At 31.9% G+C, this 16575-nt stretch overlaps 1 protein-coding gene across 2 annotated transcripts in view; it reads left to right on the top strand.

The window, feature by feature from the left end:
* The first annotated feature begins 1465 nt into the window (after positions 1–1465).
* Positions 1466–16575, top strand: part of LOC117177854 (angiopoietin-2) — a 275542-nt gene continuing 260432 nt past the window's right edge. Inside the window, exons 1-2 of one of the 2 annotated variants that reach the window (XM_033368873.1) lie at positions 1466–1574; positions 1995–2401. In XM_033368873.1, coding sequence (XP_033224764.1) covers positions 2235–2401 — 167 coding nt within the window. In that variant the 5' untranslated portion in view covers positions 1466–1574; positions 1995–2234. Of the gene's footprint in view, positions 2402–16575 lie in introns of both variants that reach the window. The other variant, XM_033368874.1, reaches the window with a different exon arrangement.

The following is a 16575-nucleotide window of genomic DNA, read 5'->3' on the forward strand; positions in this document are numbered from 1 at the left end:
AATTTTCATGGAGAAAGGAATATCGAGTATCGCGGAACTTATTATTATTATTATTATTATTATTATTATTATTATTATTATTGTGATATAAAGAAAGGGGTGAAACTGTGAGGAGATGATGTTTAATGAGTAGAGCCGGTTAAGGGATAAAGAGTACGGCGTCTAAGAAAACAGTAGATAAAGGGTAAGTAGCGGGGCACGGCTTGAAGAGGTGTGAGGTGGTGACGAAAGGAGAACGAATTGGTGGACATGATAAGAGGAGGCGATGTTTGAATGGGTATATGGTGAAGGTGTGACGACGAATTAATTAACGTGATTAATTTTTATGATGCCCTGATTTTGTGTGTCTTAAGCCTACTATATATTCTTTCAATGTATATGTTTGCTACCTATTGAAGAAAAAACCTTTCAATGTCCCTTTTATTTTGTTCTTTTAACAATGACTCGAATTCCTCATATCAGTCTATAACTGTGTTTCGACTCGTTCGAAGTCTAAGGAACTCTAATGACTATCAGAAACCAAAAAAGAAAGAAAGCAATGGACGTTAAAGTCTCAAGCGGTATAATAAAACATAAAAGTATGTGGCATGGGCGTGTTGCAACATATGTGGGTGCTATAGCGCTCGAGTGGCTTATTCATTATATGGTGTGTAAAATGTGCATGTACCTGTTCTTATGTATGTTCCTTCTTCCTCTATATAAAATGGCTATTGAATCGTATACAATAGTATTATATAGTACCACACGATTTTCTTACTACCCCTTTCATGATCTGGAGACTAGAGTCTGATTTTATTTCAGATCGTTAAAGTATCCATGGTGAGAGGAACAATTGTATCGTTGGGGAATATTATGTCATGTTGTGTTCGATTTGATACTTTCATCATAGGTTTATTTATAATAAACCTTATGCCTTGAGAGGCAGTTTATAGTGTTGGTGCTGCATTCCAAGTATGGTTTATTAACTTCAGGATCTTCTGATATCGCTTCTAGATATATAGGTATACTGAGAGAATCTTCGATTCAAAAAATGCCTTCAATGGGAAGAAAATACATTGTGACTTGACTTCATAAAAACCGATTAAGGGTTCTATAGCCCAGGATAAACATTTTTAAGCTTAATATAGAAATGTATTGGACCGTGATACGGAGAATGACAAAATACATAATGAACATGTTCTTCTGGTAAAAAAATGCTATTTTGGAAAAATAACCAATTGGGTCAATTGTATTAATTTTAAAATGGCACTAGAATCCTAATTCTAATTAAATGCCCTTAAATGCTCTCAATACTTGAAATAATTTAGATGAGATGCTCGACCCGATCGCGACGCGATCTGGGCCGCCCCACCATGTCGAGGGCGGGCACCGTCTTATGTGAAAGTAAGTCTTAGGTTGACTGAGAACGCGTGCCCGCGGTTCTGGTTACCTGCAAACGGAGTTTACAACGGGGGTAACCCCACGTTACACTGCCGACGAGAGGCCACGCGAAACACAGAAACGCCAGTACGAGCAGACACTTTTCGAAACGCCGACTCAGCGGCTGGATCACGCTTGACGAGCCACAAAAAACGGTTCTATTTTATATTTTCGAGTTTTCAACAGTTTTCATCAACCCGTGAAAACAAGTTTTCAATCCGAGAGATAAAAAGAAAAAAAAATCATCGGAACTCTGCCAAAAATATTATTTTTCTCTAGAGTGTTTGTTCTTGGGCACGGGGATTAACCCGGAAATTCTTCATTTATAAAAATAATTTGAAATTTCTTTAAATTGTATTCAATTTTTTAAACGCTTTAATATTTTCTTAGTCATTTCCATTTTCTTTAAATTTTTTCAACTGTTTTCGAGACTGATTTTCGAATGCTTAAAGTTCCGATCTTTTTTTCGTAATCGTCGCGGCTTAGAGGGAAGAACTTCCTCTTTCGGATAAATATTCGAACAATTTCGATTCTTTCCGGTCGTCAAGTGACTTGACGTGTTTTCTCTGATTTAGAGCAAGTGGCGTATTCGTAAGTATATTTAACATCAACACGTGCTAAAAGGAAAATTAACAGTGTGAAAGGGAAAACTTAAAAGCTGGAGTTTGTAAAACTTTATACTGAAAGGCTGCACAAGAAGGAGACAGTTTTTGGTTTAGGAACCAGTTACAGTTCTGTAATTGGTAGTGATATTTGAGTGCTTCGTGATAAAAAAGTGTTTTCATCTGTTTGAAGAGGATTGAAGATTCGCAACGATGAAAAGAGCGGTGCTTACCGCTTGTTTGCTGAGCTTGGCCTTCGCAGGAAGTCCCAGGTTACCCAGGACTTCTGCCGATCAGCGCAGCATCCGAAATGCAAATGTCAACAATAATATCACTGGAAATATCTTACCATCTCCTTCTCGTGGATCACCCAGAAGCAGGTAATGTAAATAAAATAAAAACAATACAAAGTATTCAGTGAGAACGTGTCCAATAAATTTGGAAGAATTTTCTCATAATTATTATATTATATATGACGATTGAAAAAAAACTGGCAGTCGATTCTGAAATTAATAATTTTCAGAACATCCTTGAGAGAAAGTTAAGAACTGAAAATTTGAAGGTTGAATTCAAATTGATATTTTTCAATTAGAACATGGAAATAAAAAGTGCAACACTTTAAATAGGCACCGAATCTTTTAATCTGAAGAGTATGTAAAGTATTTTTGTCTTCATCCTGGTGTTAATTAACATAATTTATTCTTTATGACGAACACATATCAGCTTTCTAAGATTCGTATTGACTCTTGGCAATTAGAATTATTAGATATGCCACTTTCCATTAGCCACAGAGCTAAACATGTATGAACGTGATTTTCAGTTTCGGAGTCCTAAACCTACTTCGCAAAAATAGCTACTAACCTTAAACTTCTCCGCTCACTTGATCAGACGTCCCAAACACGATATTACTCGATTAGCCATTCTATCAATAAAATCCTGCGAAATTTTATAATGGCCCAGCCATATTTTAATAGCGCTAAATTAACGAGCGAAGCGTATCATATACATTCAAATAAAAATTAGAAAACCAAAAAACGAATTTGAAGAAATTGAAGTATTCTTTCCAGAAAGAAGTTGTTGACTTCATAATAATAAGTTCAAACCAAGTATATTAAGTAATTACTTGCATAATCAGTTTACACTTTAGAGTTTATTTAAAAAATAAAACTACTTTCACTAAAGAGAATTTAATTTGGCGCGAATTACTGTAAAAGTTTCCTAAATACGATTTTATCCATACAAAAAAATATAAACAGCCAGGAGGCTTTGATTATGGAATCAAAATTTAATCTAGAAACGATGTATTTTAAATGGTGTTCTGGAATACAAAAACACAACTGAAATATCGAGTATTTAAATCGATCCATTAATTAGCGCGGAAACCGTCGATTTACGTGATTATTCGAAACGCGTGAACATACGACATTCTCACTGAAAAAAATACGACATATGCAAAGCAAGCATCCTGCAATTAGTGAATTTCGTATGACCGCTCGTGTACTCGAAATAATTGGTCGCATAAAGTAATCAGACCAAAACGTTATAATTTCGCAAGATGACCAATTAGGTACCGAATTGGTCGATTAATTTGCGTATCTTTTAAACGTTCAGATCGATTTAACTTCTCGACGTTGATTCCGAAAAATATAAACAATCATTGTTCAATTATTTGTTCAATTATATAAAATATATTTGAGAAGAATTGAAATTGAATCAAGTTCAAATTTTAATTTTGAAATAAGAATACAATTTTTATTTTTTTTCAAAAGTGGAACCATTTAAATTTGAGATATTTTTGAATAAAAATTTGTTTACTAATCTAATTGAATTTTTTAATTATAAAAATCAGAGGTAAGTATGTGAGTATTTTTAAACTTTGTAAAATTAAAACTAATGCTTTTCAAATATCTACACTTCCAAAATTATTGGATACGTCCAATTTGAAAAATTAAATCTCGAGGGCTTCCAGTTTTTGAGTTTCCTAATTATCTTCAAATTTTTTCAAATATCATTCTTACAATAAGGAAGGTTATAATTACTAAAACCTTAAATTATTTTTATTTTAATATTAAAATTTATTCTACTTTAAAAGATCCAATGCTTCCAATTTAAAAGTATCTCAATTTTAAGTGCTTTTAAATAAATAAATGTTAGGCACTGTCTATGGTTACGGAATTTTTCCGTAACTTCAGCCCTGATTGGCCCTGAAAGAGCTGAAAAAGGGACTAGAGTTACGGAAAATTCCGTATAGCTATAGAGAGTGCGTCCATTTTACAACAATAGCAGCTTCAAATTTTTAAACATACAATTCGCTTAAAAATTGTTTACTTAAAACGATCAAAATACTCAAAGCTTCCAATATCTAAATGTAGAAACTTGGAAGAACTTCCAATTTAAAAAATAGACCCTTCAATAGTAAGCCCAAATTCTCTAATTCGCCTGAGAATTTAACATAAGAAAATAAGTATTAAAGGCCTTTATATGAAGCTTCTTGACGTTCATTGTTAAATACAACATTAAAAAAATGTTCTTCATAGACTAGTGTGGCTTACTTCTGATGATTTTGCACCTTTACTTTTCACAACACATTCAATAATTTTATTTTATTTCAGTTTATTGATTTCTTCTTTGTAAAACTTAACAATAATTTTGTATCCAGTTTTGATTATGAGCCTAGACTTAGGTGATCAATTACTGATTTTTTTACCCTATCTCTTTAAAAATCATTCACCCGCGCGGAAGAAGTTTCAGGAGAGTCAGTTTCATTATAAAGAACGTGTTAACGGGAAACTTGATTCGTGGCTGAAACAATCGACAATCATTAGAGAATTTTATAAATGCTTATTGGAGGACCCTATAAACAAGGAAGATTCGCATATTGATCGTGGCAGCTTTAATTGGCTGTGTCTTAATACAGTACACATTCGTGTAGAAATTTACGATCAAAGAATGTTCGTGTATATAAAGAAAAAAGTAACGACCAAGAACGATGTAATCTTTTACTTATTTATTGATCCAATCTCCAATTTAATGTTTGATGAAAGCGATTCATCCCATTTTGCTGGGTTGTGATAAGGCACAAGGAACCAGAGTAGAATGGCCATGATATCAGATGGGCGGCGAATGCCTCTACTTTCAAACAATGCTTGAATGCTGCATTAGATTCTGGACCATGCCAATGCGATCTCTTAACCAATCGTCCATGGTGAAAGTACAATAACTAATAATCCAGTTGCCATCCAGTTACAAGACCATGAAATTTTAGAATAATGCAATTTTAATTGGCTTTTTAATAGGTCGACCTCGAGAGTGACCCAAAAAAAAGAACAAGGTTTTTTTATGACTCACGCCCTAATCTTGTTCCATTTGGTGATTAAGATTTTTTTCCTGCCCAAAACGCCAAAGTGAAGAGTTAGATTTTTCAAATCAGAACAAAAGGTGAATTTTTTCAATTTAATTTTTTCATCGATTTTTCTTTTCATGTCAAACCTGTATAAGAGAGGCAACTGATAATTGACTTTGAAGTTAAATAACTGAATCTATTTATTTTTTTGCGTAATTTTATAAAAGATGTTCATCATACACGCATCTCGCAAACTAAGAAAATCGCAGATAGCCAAGTGCGTGTACAGTGCGACGGGCGTGCGTCGCACCGTGCACTCTCGAAGTTTAAGGCCGATTTTTTATGTATAAAAAAAGTTCGAACGTTCAAAATATGACGAGGTTTAGAAAAAAGATGCGAAAAAGACTCCGAGCTTTAAATTGGTCGGAAATAATTTTCAATGAAATTCCTACCCAAATGAAGTACGTCAACGTACTTTATTGTACTCTAATACATTTTCCAAAACTTCACTCGATATTTTATTTACAAAAAAAGTTCTTAGGCTTGAAAAAATATTTAGTGAACTGATAAACTAAGTTTGGTAATATAGGTATTTGGCTGTGTCACATGTCCTTAATATACAAATAATGTGCAAGGACACTCTGTATTTCGTGAAAGTACGAACATTTGTATATACTCGTATAACATTTTTTGTTGATATTATTTTTTTATGAAATCAGCCAAAAAAGAAAAGTATGCATTTCAGAAAAAATACTGCATACAATAAATATAGATCTCAATAAATTACATATTTGTTCTCTCAAACGTTTTTTCATGTATTTTTAATATTTTAATATTGACACTAGTTTTTTACGAAGAAGAAAAGTTCCTTATAGCTTTTGTAATTTCTTAAAGAAGGCGTTCGTTTTTCATAATGCACTTTTATGACAGGCTTAAATATATTAAAAATTCACTATTATTTTGTCCACCAAATTTTTTGTCTAATCAACAGTTAAAAAAAAATAATTTCTATTTTAAACAATTTTCGATTTTCGTTTCTTCTCGTTGAATCTTTTGCGCAGAAAATTTCGAAAACAATTCCAGGCAACACTGAACAAGAATTTTGTAATATATCTTGTAATCGATAGAACGTGTGTCTGTTGATAAACTTAATTTTTAAAAGAATAAAATAAATGAATCCAACAGCTTTTTGCAAGTAAATAATGGGCAAATTTACACTGTGGAAGTTAAATTGGAAGTTAAAAATGCTTAAAATTGTAATAAAAACTTTTTAACATATTATTTGATTAAAGTCTATTTTTAGTCACGATTAAAATCAAAATTACACAAATGCGTTAGTGATCGTCAAGCACATAACCAAGTACTAACATGAGAAAAATATACTAATTTGATTAAAAAATATTTACCCACCTAAAATCACGAGTTTTATCACACGCGGCAAGAGCGAATCTTGAAATACGAAAAATACTGGGCCATCTGACGATTACTAAAGCAGGGACGATTACCAGTGCATCTACCTTATATTAAAGAAACATCAATCGTCAGAGAATCATCAAAGATATGCATTTATTAATTGCTTGCAAGAAAATTAAAGAAATTGTTTTCTGAACGTTCTTCACTGAAAATTATAAAAAATAAACACCTTTTTTAATAATTTGGAAAAACTGTAAGGAACTTTTATTTCATTGGTGATTAGTATAGTACTTCAACTATTGACTACATGAAAAAATGTTTCACAAAAAAGTGTTTTGTTTACAATATTTTTGTCTGAAATGCATACTTTTTAAGGTGTAGTTTAGTCTTTCACCAAAATCATGAAAAATAAGCGTCATTTTTATTTTTAATTGATTTTTTGGGAAAATAATTGTTTTACCAACAAATGCTGTATACAAAAGAAGTTCTATTTTTGCGATATACGTAATTTCTTTGTTGAATATTTTCATGTATATAAGAAGCAATATTTTCCAGAATGAACCATGAAAACCGCACTCAGAGAAATTTCCTCTTGTGACAAAAGGATGTTCATTAACGTAACTGGAATTTTCTTTTAAATTTAAGTTTAAGAGGATTTTGATTTGTCCAAACAGGAATCCTTTTGCACCAAAAGTTTTTGTTATGCAACTTACTTCACGTAATCTTACACCCAAATAATTATGTTTGTGTAAACAATTTTGTGAAAAGTATAGCTTTCTTACTCTTTTAAATATTTATGTCCGAGAAAAATAAAAGATTCACTCAAATTATTTCCATAATATTTTTATTTTGTATAGTATATCTTATAACCATATGGAAAAGGGAGATTGCTAAATTTCAAAATTAGCAATTGGCAGCTCTATTAAGTTTGGTGAAATTTATAGAATTCACAGAGAACTTTTAAGATGTTCTTTTTTCATTTCTGACATGGGTGTATGGTAAATATTTTGTCTGAAACCACTCTCTGCGTGGAATAAATTCAGCCATTAAACTTAAAAGTTTATTACGAATTTCCTGTTTTATGCAAATTTGGAAAGAAAAGAAAAATTGAAGGAAAAAGCAAATGAAAAGCAAAATTACTCGTTTATTCCTAATTTGTGAAATCGAGTACTTTATTTTAAGGGTTTTTCAAGCATTTAGTCAGGAAATGAATCGGTAATCAAATCACTCACATGATCGCGCAGTCGAGTTTAAAAAAAACCTTCAGAATGACCCATATGAAAAATATGGAAATTTTTCGAGGAAGTTCAAAAGAAGAGAAGGTGAGAGGAATGATCGGATGCAAGTCTCGTACTAAAAATCATGGCATGGTAATCACCGTCTTGAAGAAGCCGATTATGGAGAAAGGGCGGAGGGCAATATAGGGAAAGTCAAAGTACACCGCCCGAATAAGTGTCGTCCGTCATAATGTATAAAGAGAAGGCAATTTTACCGTACATACGGTACATGCATACTTTCGTTGTTTTCACTGGCACATGACGAACATGTGTGGTACATTTAATTCGAGGCGTCAAATCGAAGACGCAGCATTATTAGCATACAATACTTTATGTAGGTTCGTGGTGTTAATTCCGCGACTAATGTGCACCGCCCTGGATTTCAAGTACGCTTTCAGGGAATATATACAGGGAATAGTTTTCTGGGAATATTTATTTTCCAGGATGACGTCAACATGTAAATCTCGGGGAATGAAATCTAATTTGTCTATATTAGCCCCCACCCATATTCCATTTCCCCTCCAAACTTTTTTCATCCTCTTATATCCTACCCAATCGTCATCTACCTCTCCCCTTACTCACATTTAACCCTCCTAACTCTCATCACGAATTACTCATCGTTAGTTACCCTTACTGTCGTCATGTCCTCCTCTACCCTCTTCTTTTTCTCTTCTACCATCAAAACCTCTGACTTCTTTTCCCCTTTTGCACCCGTCATTGGTACCCTTTTTATTTTTTTTTTAAATGCAGACTTTTTCCATTGATCTCAGTATTTTTTTACAAAGCGTACTGATTACTGATTGACTACTACTCTTCCCACCAAAAATCTTAAGGCTTTTGGTCTTTTGTTCATCCTGTACTAGTATAAACCAATTTTCGCATCCCGGTTTCTATCTGATTATGGTTTGAGAATGTATTATTGAGAAACAAAGTGACGGTAAACGAAAATAATTTTTTTAACCTGTGTTTGCTCATATTATAAAAGTTTGTTTATGATTAACAAAAATGTTTTCGGTTTAACAAGAAACAAAAAAAAATTTGTTTCAACAAAATTGTTGTTTTAAGTATCGTTTGTTACTTGTAACAAAGAATTTCGTTGCTCGTACCAAACACGCGACCACGTACGCGCAGATTCCTGAACCCCAGTTTTCAGATGGCTGATGGCAGCGGATATGCTAGAGAAAACTATGTATTTGGGATTTGATGTCTGAGCTTTTTTACATTTTTTCACTAACTTCAGCCTCAATTAATTTAATTCTATTGTAATTTTCACATATAATACATGTATCGCTTATAGTATGCGATCAAACATTTATTCAAAATTAAATAAATTAACTTCTGTTTTTGGCATGTCAATAATTGTGTGAAAGTTCAAAAAATTTGTGCTTTTACCCTAGCTTCTTTATATTGTTAAAAAAATATATTTATATTAAAAGCTAGAAGAAGAGAAAATGCTTTTATTCAGTAATATTTTGATATTAAATGGATGATTAAAATGAGCTATAGCACTGTTGATAAGTCAGAGTTTACTGAGTAGGCATACATATGGTGATCGAACACAGAAATTTTTTCGTAGCAAACAGTGTCTGTTTAGAAGCATCTCTACACGTAAATCTGTGACATTACTTGTTTTCTTCGTGCAATTCCTCCAGAACTTTTGTGTAGTTACAGTGGAGAGAAAAACAAGACGAATGGTGCAATTAACCGGAATTGTAGACAGGACTCTCAGTGTCCCATAACTTATGGCCGTTCTGGCACTCGTTGGATTGCCTATATAAATTCCTGTTTATTGATCCAGTTTTTCCGTGACCATTGAACAACGCTTTACTTTTACTCGTGTCCAGTACCGCTCCTCAAAGCGGAAAATCTATTTCGGAACTCGAAATCACTACCGCGACCGACCACAATCAGAAATTATTTCTCTTGTCTTCCATTTTTCATGCATGTCGTTTGACAAGCTCCAGTTACACTTAGCCAGGTGGCTGTGACTCTCTAGTCTTCAATTTTAAATTGTTTTTTTGATCTGGAGGCTGAGGGCTGAGAAGGCGATCAAGGTAAAAGCACTCGTAATTAGGATACTTTTGATCTGCCGACCAATTCGGTTCGATTGCCGATCGATCTTCGTTTCCTGGTCAATCACCACTGCTCGAGATAAGGACTAAGAATACAAGATCCTTGTATAACAAATTATCTTCGATCGATCCATTCCGTTTCAAATTATTCCAAGCACTGGCGAAAGAGGTTATCAAATTAATTGGCTCGATTCTTTTTCCTTTTCCTTCTTCACAGATAAAAGGGCTTTACGATTATAACAATTTTCAAATGGACGCGCACAATAAATACTAGTCATAATTGTTTCAAGTACTTTTGGGAAATTTCTGAAAGTGAAATTGAAACTAAAACTAAAAATAGTCAAGATTTGGTGATTTTTAACCAAAATCACTGAAAGATGAAACCTTTTGCAATATTGGTAACATTGAATTGTGGATGCTTGAAAAATTCCAAATTAAAAGCATTTTAATTTGTTCACAAAACATGAAATAAAAAAAAAGTGAAAATACCTAATCTGATTGTTAATGAATTGAGTAAATGTAAGCCCAAACTTAATAGCAGCCTATGCTATCATTATAGTATCCAATTGAATTATAAATGTAAATTAATCCAAGCTTTCTAGAATACCGGAAGTGTTAGTGTGAGAAAAATGCTTAATCACGGTAGCAAAACCTCCGCAGGGGTCGCCGATTATTCAAGTCCACCAACCGTATCATCATACTGAGTAATTTTTATGCGTCTCGATCTTACATGTCTATTTATTTTAAATATATTATATAGTGTTAATGCAAAATATATTTGTGAACACAGAGACTTTCTTTCTAGTAGATGAAAGGCTTGATAAAAAGCCCTCCGAGATTAATTCTCTGAAAATGTCAGATATGAGGAAGCGTTAATGATTTCTTTATTATTTTCTTCCTGGATTATCTGAAGTTTGCTCTAGTCTTTAGTGCACGCAAAGGAGCAATTACCTTCTGTCTACGTTTTTCCGGTAAGAAATTTTTTATTGTTAAATTAAGAAAATCTTGATTTTTATCTTCATAACTAATTATCGAAAAGAAGAAAGTGTATTTATTATTAAAATCTCTGGACTGGAAACAATTTTTTTTAATAATAAATCGACTTGGTTGCTATGGGCGTAGCAACACTTTTCTTTTATCCAAGGAAAATATTGGTTCCTTTAAAAAAAACCCTCTATTGATCTAAAAAAATGATATGTCACCAAAAAAATCTCGGTTTTATTTGGCACGAAAAAATATCTATAGCAATCAAATAATTTTGGCGTCCCAATAAAAATATTTCTCTCAGTGATGTTGAATGCTTTCAAGTTTATAAATCTATTTCACCTGCAAACTAATTTTACTCGAAGCTCGTAAGTTCAAATTAAACCATAAAATGTATAAAGGTTTGTAGAAAATTTTTATTTTTCTTAAAAATTTCAATAATGCTTGTAGTGTAATGAGTTTCAGTGCCAGACAGATTTTTTTCAAAAGTGGTAATTTGTAAAGTGTATAACTTAGAATAGTAAACGCACGATAAATTACAGGGCTTTAGGAATAAACAGTGACAGAATGAATGGAAAAACATCGTATTTTAATTTAAAACTGGCAATGTAATATAAAATACATAATTTCGAAACTTGCAAAAATGTGCATTCGTGTATGATCGTTACTTGGACAACTTTTACTTCCCTTGTCCCTAACAACATTACTTGCCACTCAGATCTCACAAGATTTATCGCCATGGATATTGTGTATCTGGGTTTGTCATCTCGAATTGACTGGTTCGTAGGAAAACCTTCCTTGCATCCGTTCAGAAAATTGGAACTGAACAGTCGCTTCCGTTTCAATTTGGAATGGTCTGGATTACAGTAAACAAGGGCTAAGCGGCGTATATGGGGAAAAGCGGCGCACCTTAATTCTAAATTTCTTGAAAAATATTAACTCTAGGAAAAAAGTGTTAAGGTCAAAAATATGTGTTGCAATAAGATCTTAAAATTTAAGCACAAAATTTTTATTTTAAATAAATATTCCTTGCGATTTTTTAAAGAAAAGTAAAAAATTTTAATAACTTCATTTCTATTGATCTGTGTCCATACTCCTTTCGGGTCATTCAACTGTGATGCAAAAGAAACTTTTAGAGCAAGTATAAATTTGTATGCTTGGGTGACCTTTCAATAAGTATACTATCGTTTAAATACAGTAAGAAATAAAAAAATTATGTTTTCTATTCAAAACATGGAATTTGTCGAGGCTTTTCATTTGATGAGTGAACTTAAGCAGTTATTGGCTCGGTTATAATAATATGGGGGCCACCCTACTAGTTGGAGTGCATTGATTAGCGTTCAAGCTGCCTCAATTCTCAAACCACTTAATATTAATTAATTAATTAAGTTCACAAGTTTTGAGCCGAGTTTTTTTAGAAGTTTGCATCTAAAATAATGTTCATTTTTTAATATTCAAAAACTATTTTCTAAAGACATATATTCTTATTGCTTTAAAAATTACTTTTTAATATAAAATTAAATAATTATATAGATAGTTTTTTTAAGCTCACTCACTTAAATAATGAAAAAGAGGTTTAAAAATAAAAAAGTCTATGAAATATGGTCAGAAAGGCTTGGAACTAGTACAGGTTCTAATTCGGCAAATTGCAGAATTGGACATTTTAGCAAATTAAAAAGCATTGAACTTGGAAACAGACGGAAAATTTCCATTTTTGGAAGAATTATGTTTTCAAATATTTGTAAATACTTGAAACTGGAAGTTCAAAAAATATATACTCACATAAGAAGGCATTTCCAAATCTAATAATACGTCGACAGATTGCAAAAGTTAAAATTGAACATTTTAAAGACGAAATTACAAAATTTTAAAAAATTTGAATTAAAACAATGGAAGCTTGATAATTAACGAATATTTAGACTATTACAGTCGAGACTTTTCTGAATAGTAAGCTTTCAAAAGAATTATTAAATTAGATTTTTTTATGTTTACATTTTGAAATTTAAAATCGCAACTTTTCAAATTTCAGGTGTGCAAAAAAGACAAGTTGGAACATTTTGAAAGTAAAAAACATGCTATTATTTCAAAAGGGCTTTTTATCTATTTTGTGTAGTGTCTTTTGCAGGATTTAAAATTTTAATTACCTTTTTGGAAACAATCGGGACGATTATTTATACGATTATATATTGGGAATTTGTAAGCATTTACATTTGATGAAAGTTTTCAAGAAGAAGAATTAGGAATGTATAATTTTCTAATGAAAAATAAACCTAAATTTGATCAGTTTTATTTGAAACTTTGAGATAATCAGTTTAAAACAATTTTATTTCAATCATTCTCAAATGGGAATTATTCCAAACTGTTTAGCAGTTCCTAAGCCAAGTAATTGAATTTTTTTCCAATTTAGTCATTTCAGAAGGTATCTAATTTGTGGGTTCCCTAAAAAATCGATTCTCGAAACATCATGTGATTTACCTTATCAGAATTTGGGTAATTTAAACAATTAAAATTGAGAGATTTATAAAAATTAATTATTAGAAGTTATATTTCGAAATAAAAATCATTTGCGTTGTTGAAAGAATTCTACATTAATAAAAATAATTACGGACTGTTCATTTTCAAATTTAGAATGTACTCAACTCAAATTTGACCCTTTACTAAACCATAAATGATGTTGTTTAATTTAAAGTTTTATCAAATTGAAATTGGTTTGATTACTGTCATAAATTATAAGTTTCGATAATTTTAAAATCAAATAAATTGGATTTTAAGAAGAAAAATTTGTTATTTATTTTGAAATTCCACTTGTTACTTCTGCTTTGCTGTTTATCATGTGATTCTAAATTTATAAGTAATTAATTTCTAAAAAATAACTGATTTAAATAAATACTATTTCTAATGAACTTCGTAAAATATATACAAATCTTCCAAGATTTATTTGTATTTTGATGAGAAGAAATAGTTTCCTTTCTCGCAACCAGAACATAAAGAAAGTCCCTGGATCGTTCAAGAAAGTGTGAAGGTGTCGGGAATCTACTATCAGAAAATAATAACCAAACCGCCGTTAGATCTTGGGAGTGGATTTCTGCTACTTTCAGTAACACAGCTTTGCTATACGTAACAGAAACCGATCTCGTGTTATGACCAATGACGTAAATGAGGACTCGAGGTTCAACAGGTGCCACCATCTTCGAAGTTATTTCGAAACTGTCATCAAGAGTCACACAATAAAATGTTTTCAATTCCACGCACTCGTCTGCCTATTTTTTAACTGCTTCCATTTTAGAGCAAATTACTTAGTCCCGTTATCAGATTAGCAGTTCAGAAAATACAAAATAATAGTTGAAATTTGAATATTAAAGTTCTTCACTTCAGAGTCATTATATCAAATTTAAATAGATTAAATCTAATTTGATCTGAAAACCAAGGCCTGTATTGCTTAGTTTCCTTTTCCAAATAAATTCAATCGAGCAGTTTCTTCCTTGAACCTCCTTTCTGTATTTTGTGTACTGTATGTTGTTTGTTTTAGTGAAATCTCTCGTTTTTCCGGCTTGTTATTTCTTGGAAAAGAAAGAAACAAGAAAGGATCTTAAAAGAAACATCCCACTGATATTTCGGTATTGCCAGAATCGACTGAGAAATCTAAATTAAAAACTTTCCCTGCTTTTTTACTTAATTCGATGTTATTAAGATCAAGAGAAGGACCTTTTTATTCATTAAGATATGAGTGCATCTTTTTATCGAGAAATTCAAGTAATTACTTGACTTGATGATGTGTACTTAAGATTTTATCTTACAAATTGAGCCCCAAATCAGAAAATAAGATCGATATATTCGTAGAAACTTCATAGAGTTGTATGTTTCATTATTATAATAAAATGTTTCACAAAGATTTTATAAGTTGGATCGCTTATAATTTGGATGCACTAATTTCTTTATAAACATAAAAAGAAAAGAATATCTAATTAAGACTATTTCCAAATAGTATGAAAAACTAGAAGGTTGAACTTATTGCAAAAAATCACTAAAGAAAAGATGTTTCTATATTTTGTGTAAATTGATCATTTGAAAGCTCAAAATATGACATTTCAATATTAAAATCATCTAATATTTAAATAATTACAGGTTTTTTTTAAATTAAAGCTAACGTATTTCTATAAATGGAGTAAAATTGGCCAAGCGTCCCCGTCTGCAATTTTGTTGTCAACTATCTCAATGAATCTCCGCAAAATTGTACTGCTTGTGGACCTCTTTAAATTCTGAAAAGGGGGTACACCTAGGATAACGCGTTGTCAAGATACAGAGGCAGGAATTTTTTACGATTCATCTTTTATTTCGATTCATCTTTTAATGAGATTTACAGTAAGAATGCTCATCGTACAATGATAAATTATTTTACCTTGGTTTTTTATTTTACAAAACATTTTTGAGTTGCTAACAGTTGTGCTGTAGAGTCTCAGTGGTTCTAATACTTGATGAAAATGATTTTTCTGTAATATTTCTAATTTCTACAGAAAATCATCTCGCTACTGGTCAAAACCTTAAAACTTGGTTTTGATTCTGCAAAGACTGTGCCGCACACACAAAAATACTATTCTTTTGTACACTCTCTAAAATTGAATCAGATTTTAAAGAAGTATTCGTCATTTTCACAGCATGTCAATTTGCCGTTTAGAAACATCCCAAAGAAATCGCGAAGACAAGAGGAACATAAACGTTAAATTCAATAAATAAATCATTTGTTTGAGTACCGTTGTGAGAGGCAAGGGGACTCACACCAAACAACACTTCAAAACTCAAGAGACATCGGGACTCGCATTAAAAAGCACCCCGAAATGTAAAAAGCAAGTAGACGCACGTTAAAAAAGCACCCCAAATGTTTAGAGTAAAGGAGGTTCACGCCAAAAACATCCCAAAATATAAGAGGCAAGTGGGTTCACGAAAAAGCATCTGGACATGTAACAGGCGTAGAGAATCATCCACCATAATCGTCCATTATTTTATTATAAACCATAGTTTTCCCACAATGAAATCGTTTTGAAAATTTGTTTTTGTAGATATCCAAATCATTCTCCTCATGCAAAAACTAAAAGTGAAGAAAAACTGGTTACACGTGAACAAGAAAATCATTTTGATCAAGTATTAGAACCACTGGAACACAACAGCACGCCTGGAAGTTCTGTGGCTAGTTTGAGCGCGGCACCCGCGCTATTATGATCTTCTAAAACTTAGCCAATAATTTCCATTACATGTTCTAAATTAAGTTTTCAAACCGATTTTATTGTGGGAATAGGATAATTAATATTAAAATAATAAACGATTGTAGTGAATGATTGGTGTGAGCCTTTTGGTGTGAGCCTATTGCCTTTTACAGTGATACTTAAAAAATGAATAGGCATTTTGTGTGCCCAGCACAGTCTTTGCCGAATCGCAATCGAGCTTTAAGGTTTTCAGCAGTAGCGATA

Source organism: Belonocnema kinseyi, chromosome 8 (genome assembly GCF_010883055.1).
Source record: "Belonocnema kinseyi isolate 2016_QV_RU_SX_M_011 chromosome 8, B_treatae_v1, whole genome shotgun sequence".
In the NCBI taxonomy this organism is placed as follows: domain Eukaryota; kingdom Metazoa; phylum Arthropoda; class Insecta; order Hymenoptera; family Cynipidae; genus Belonocnema; species Belonocnema kinseyi.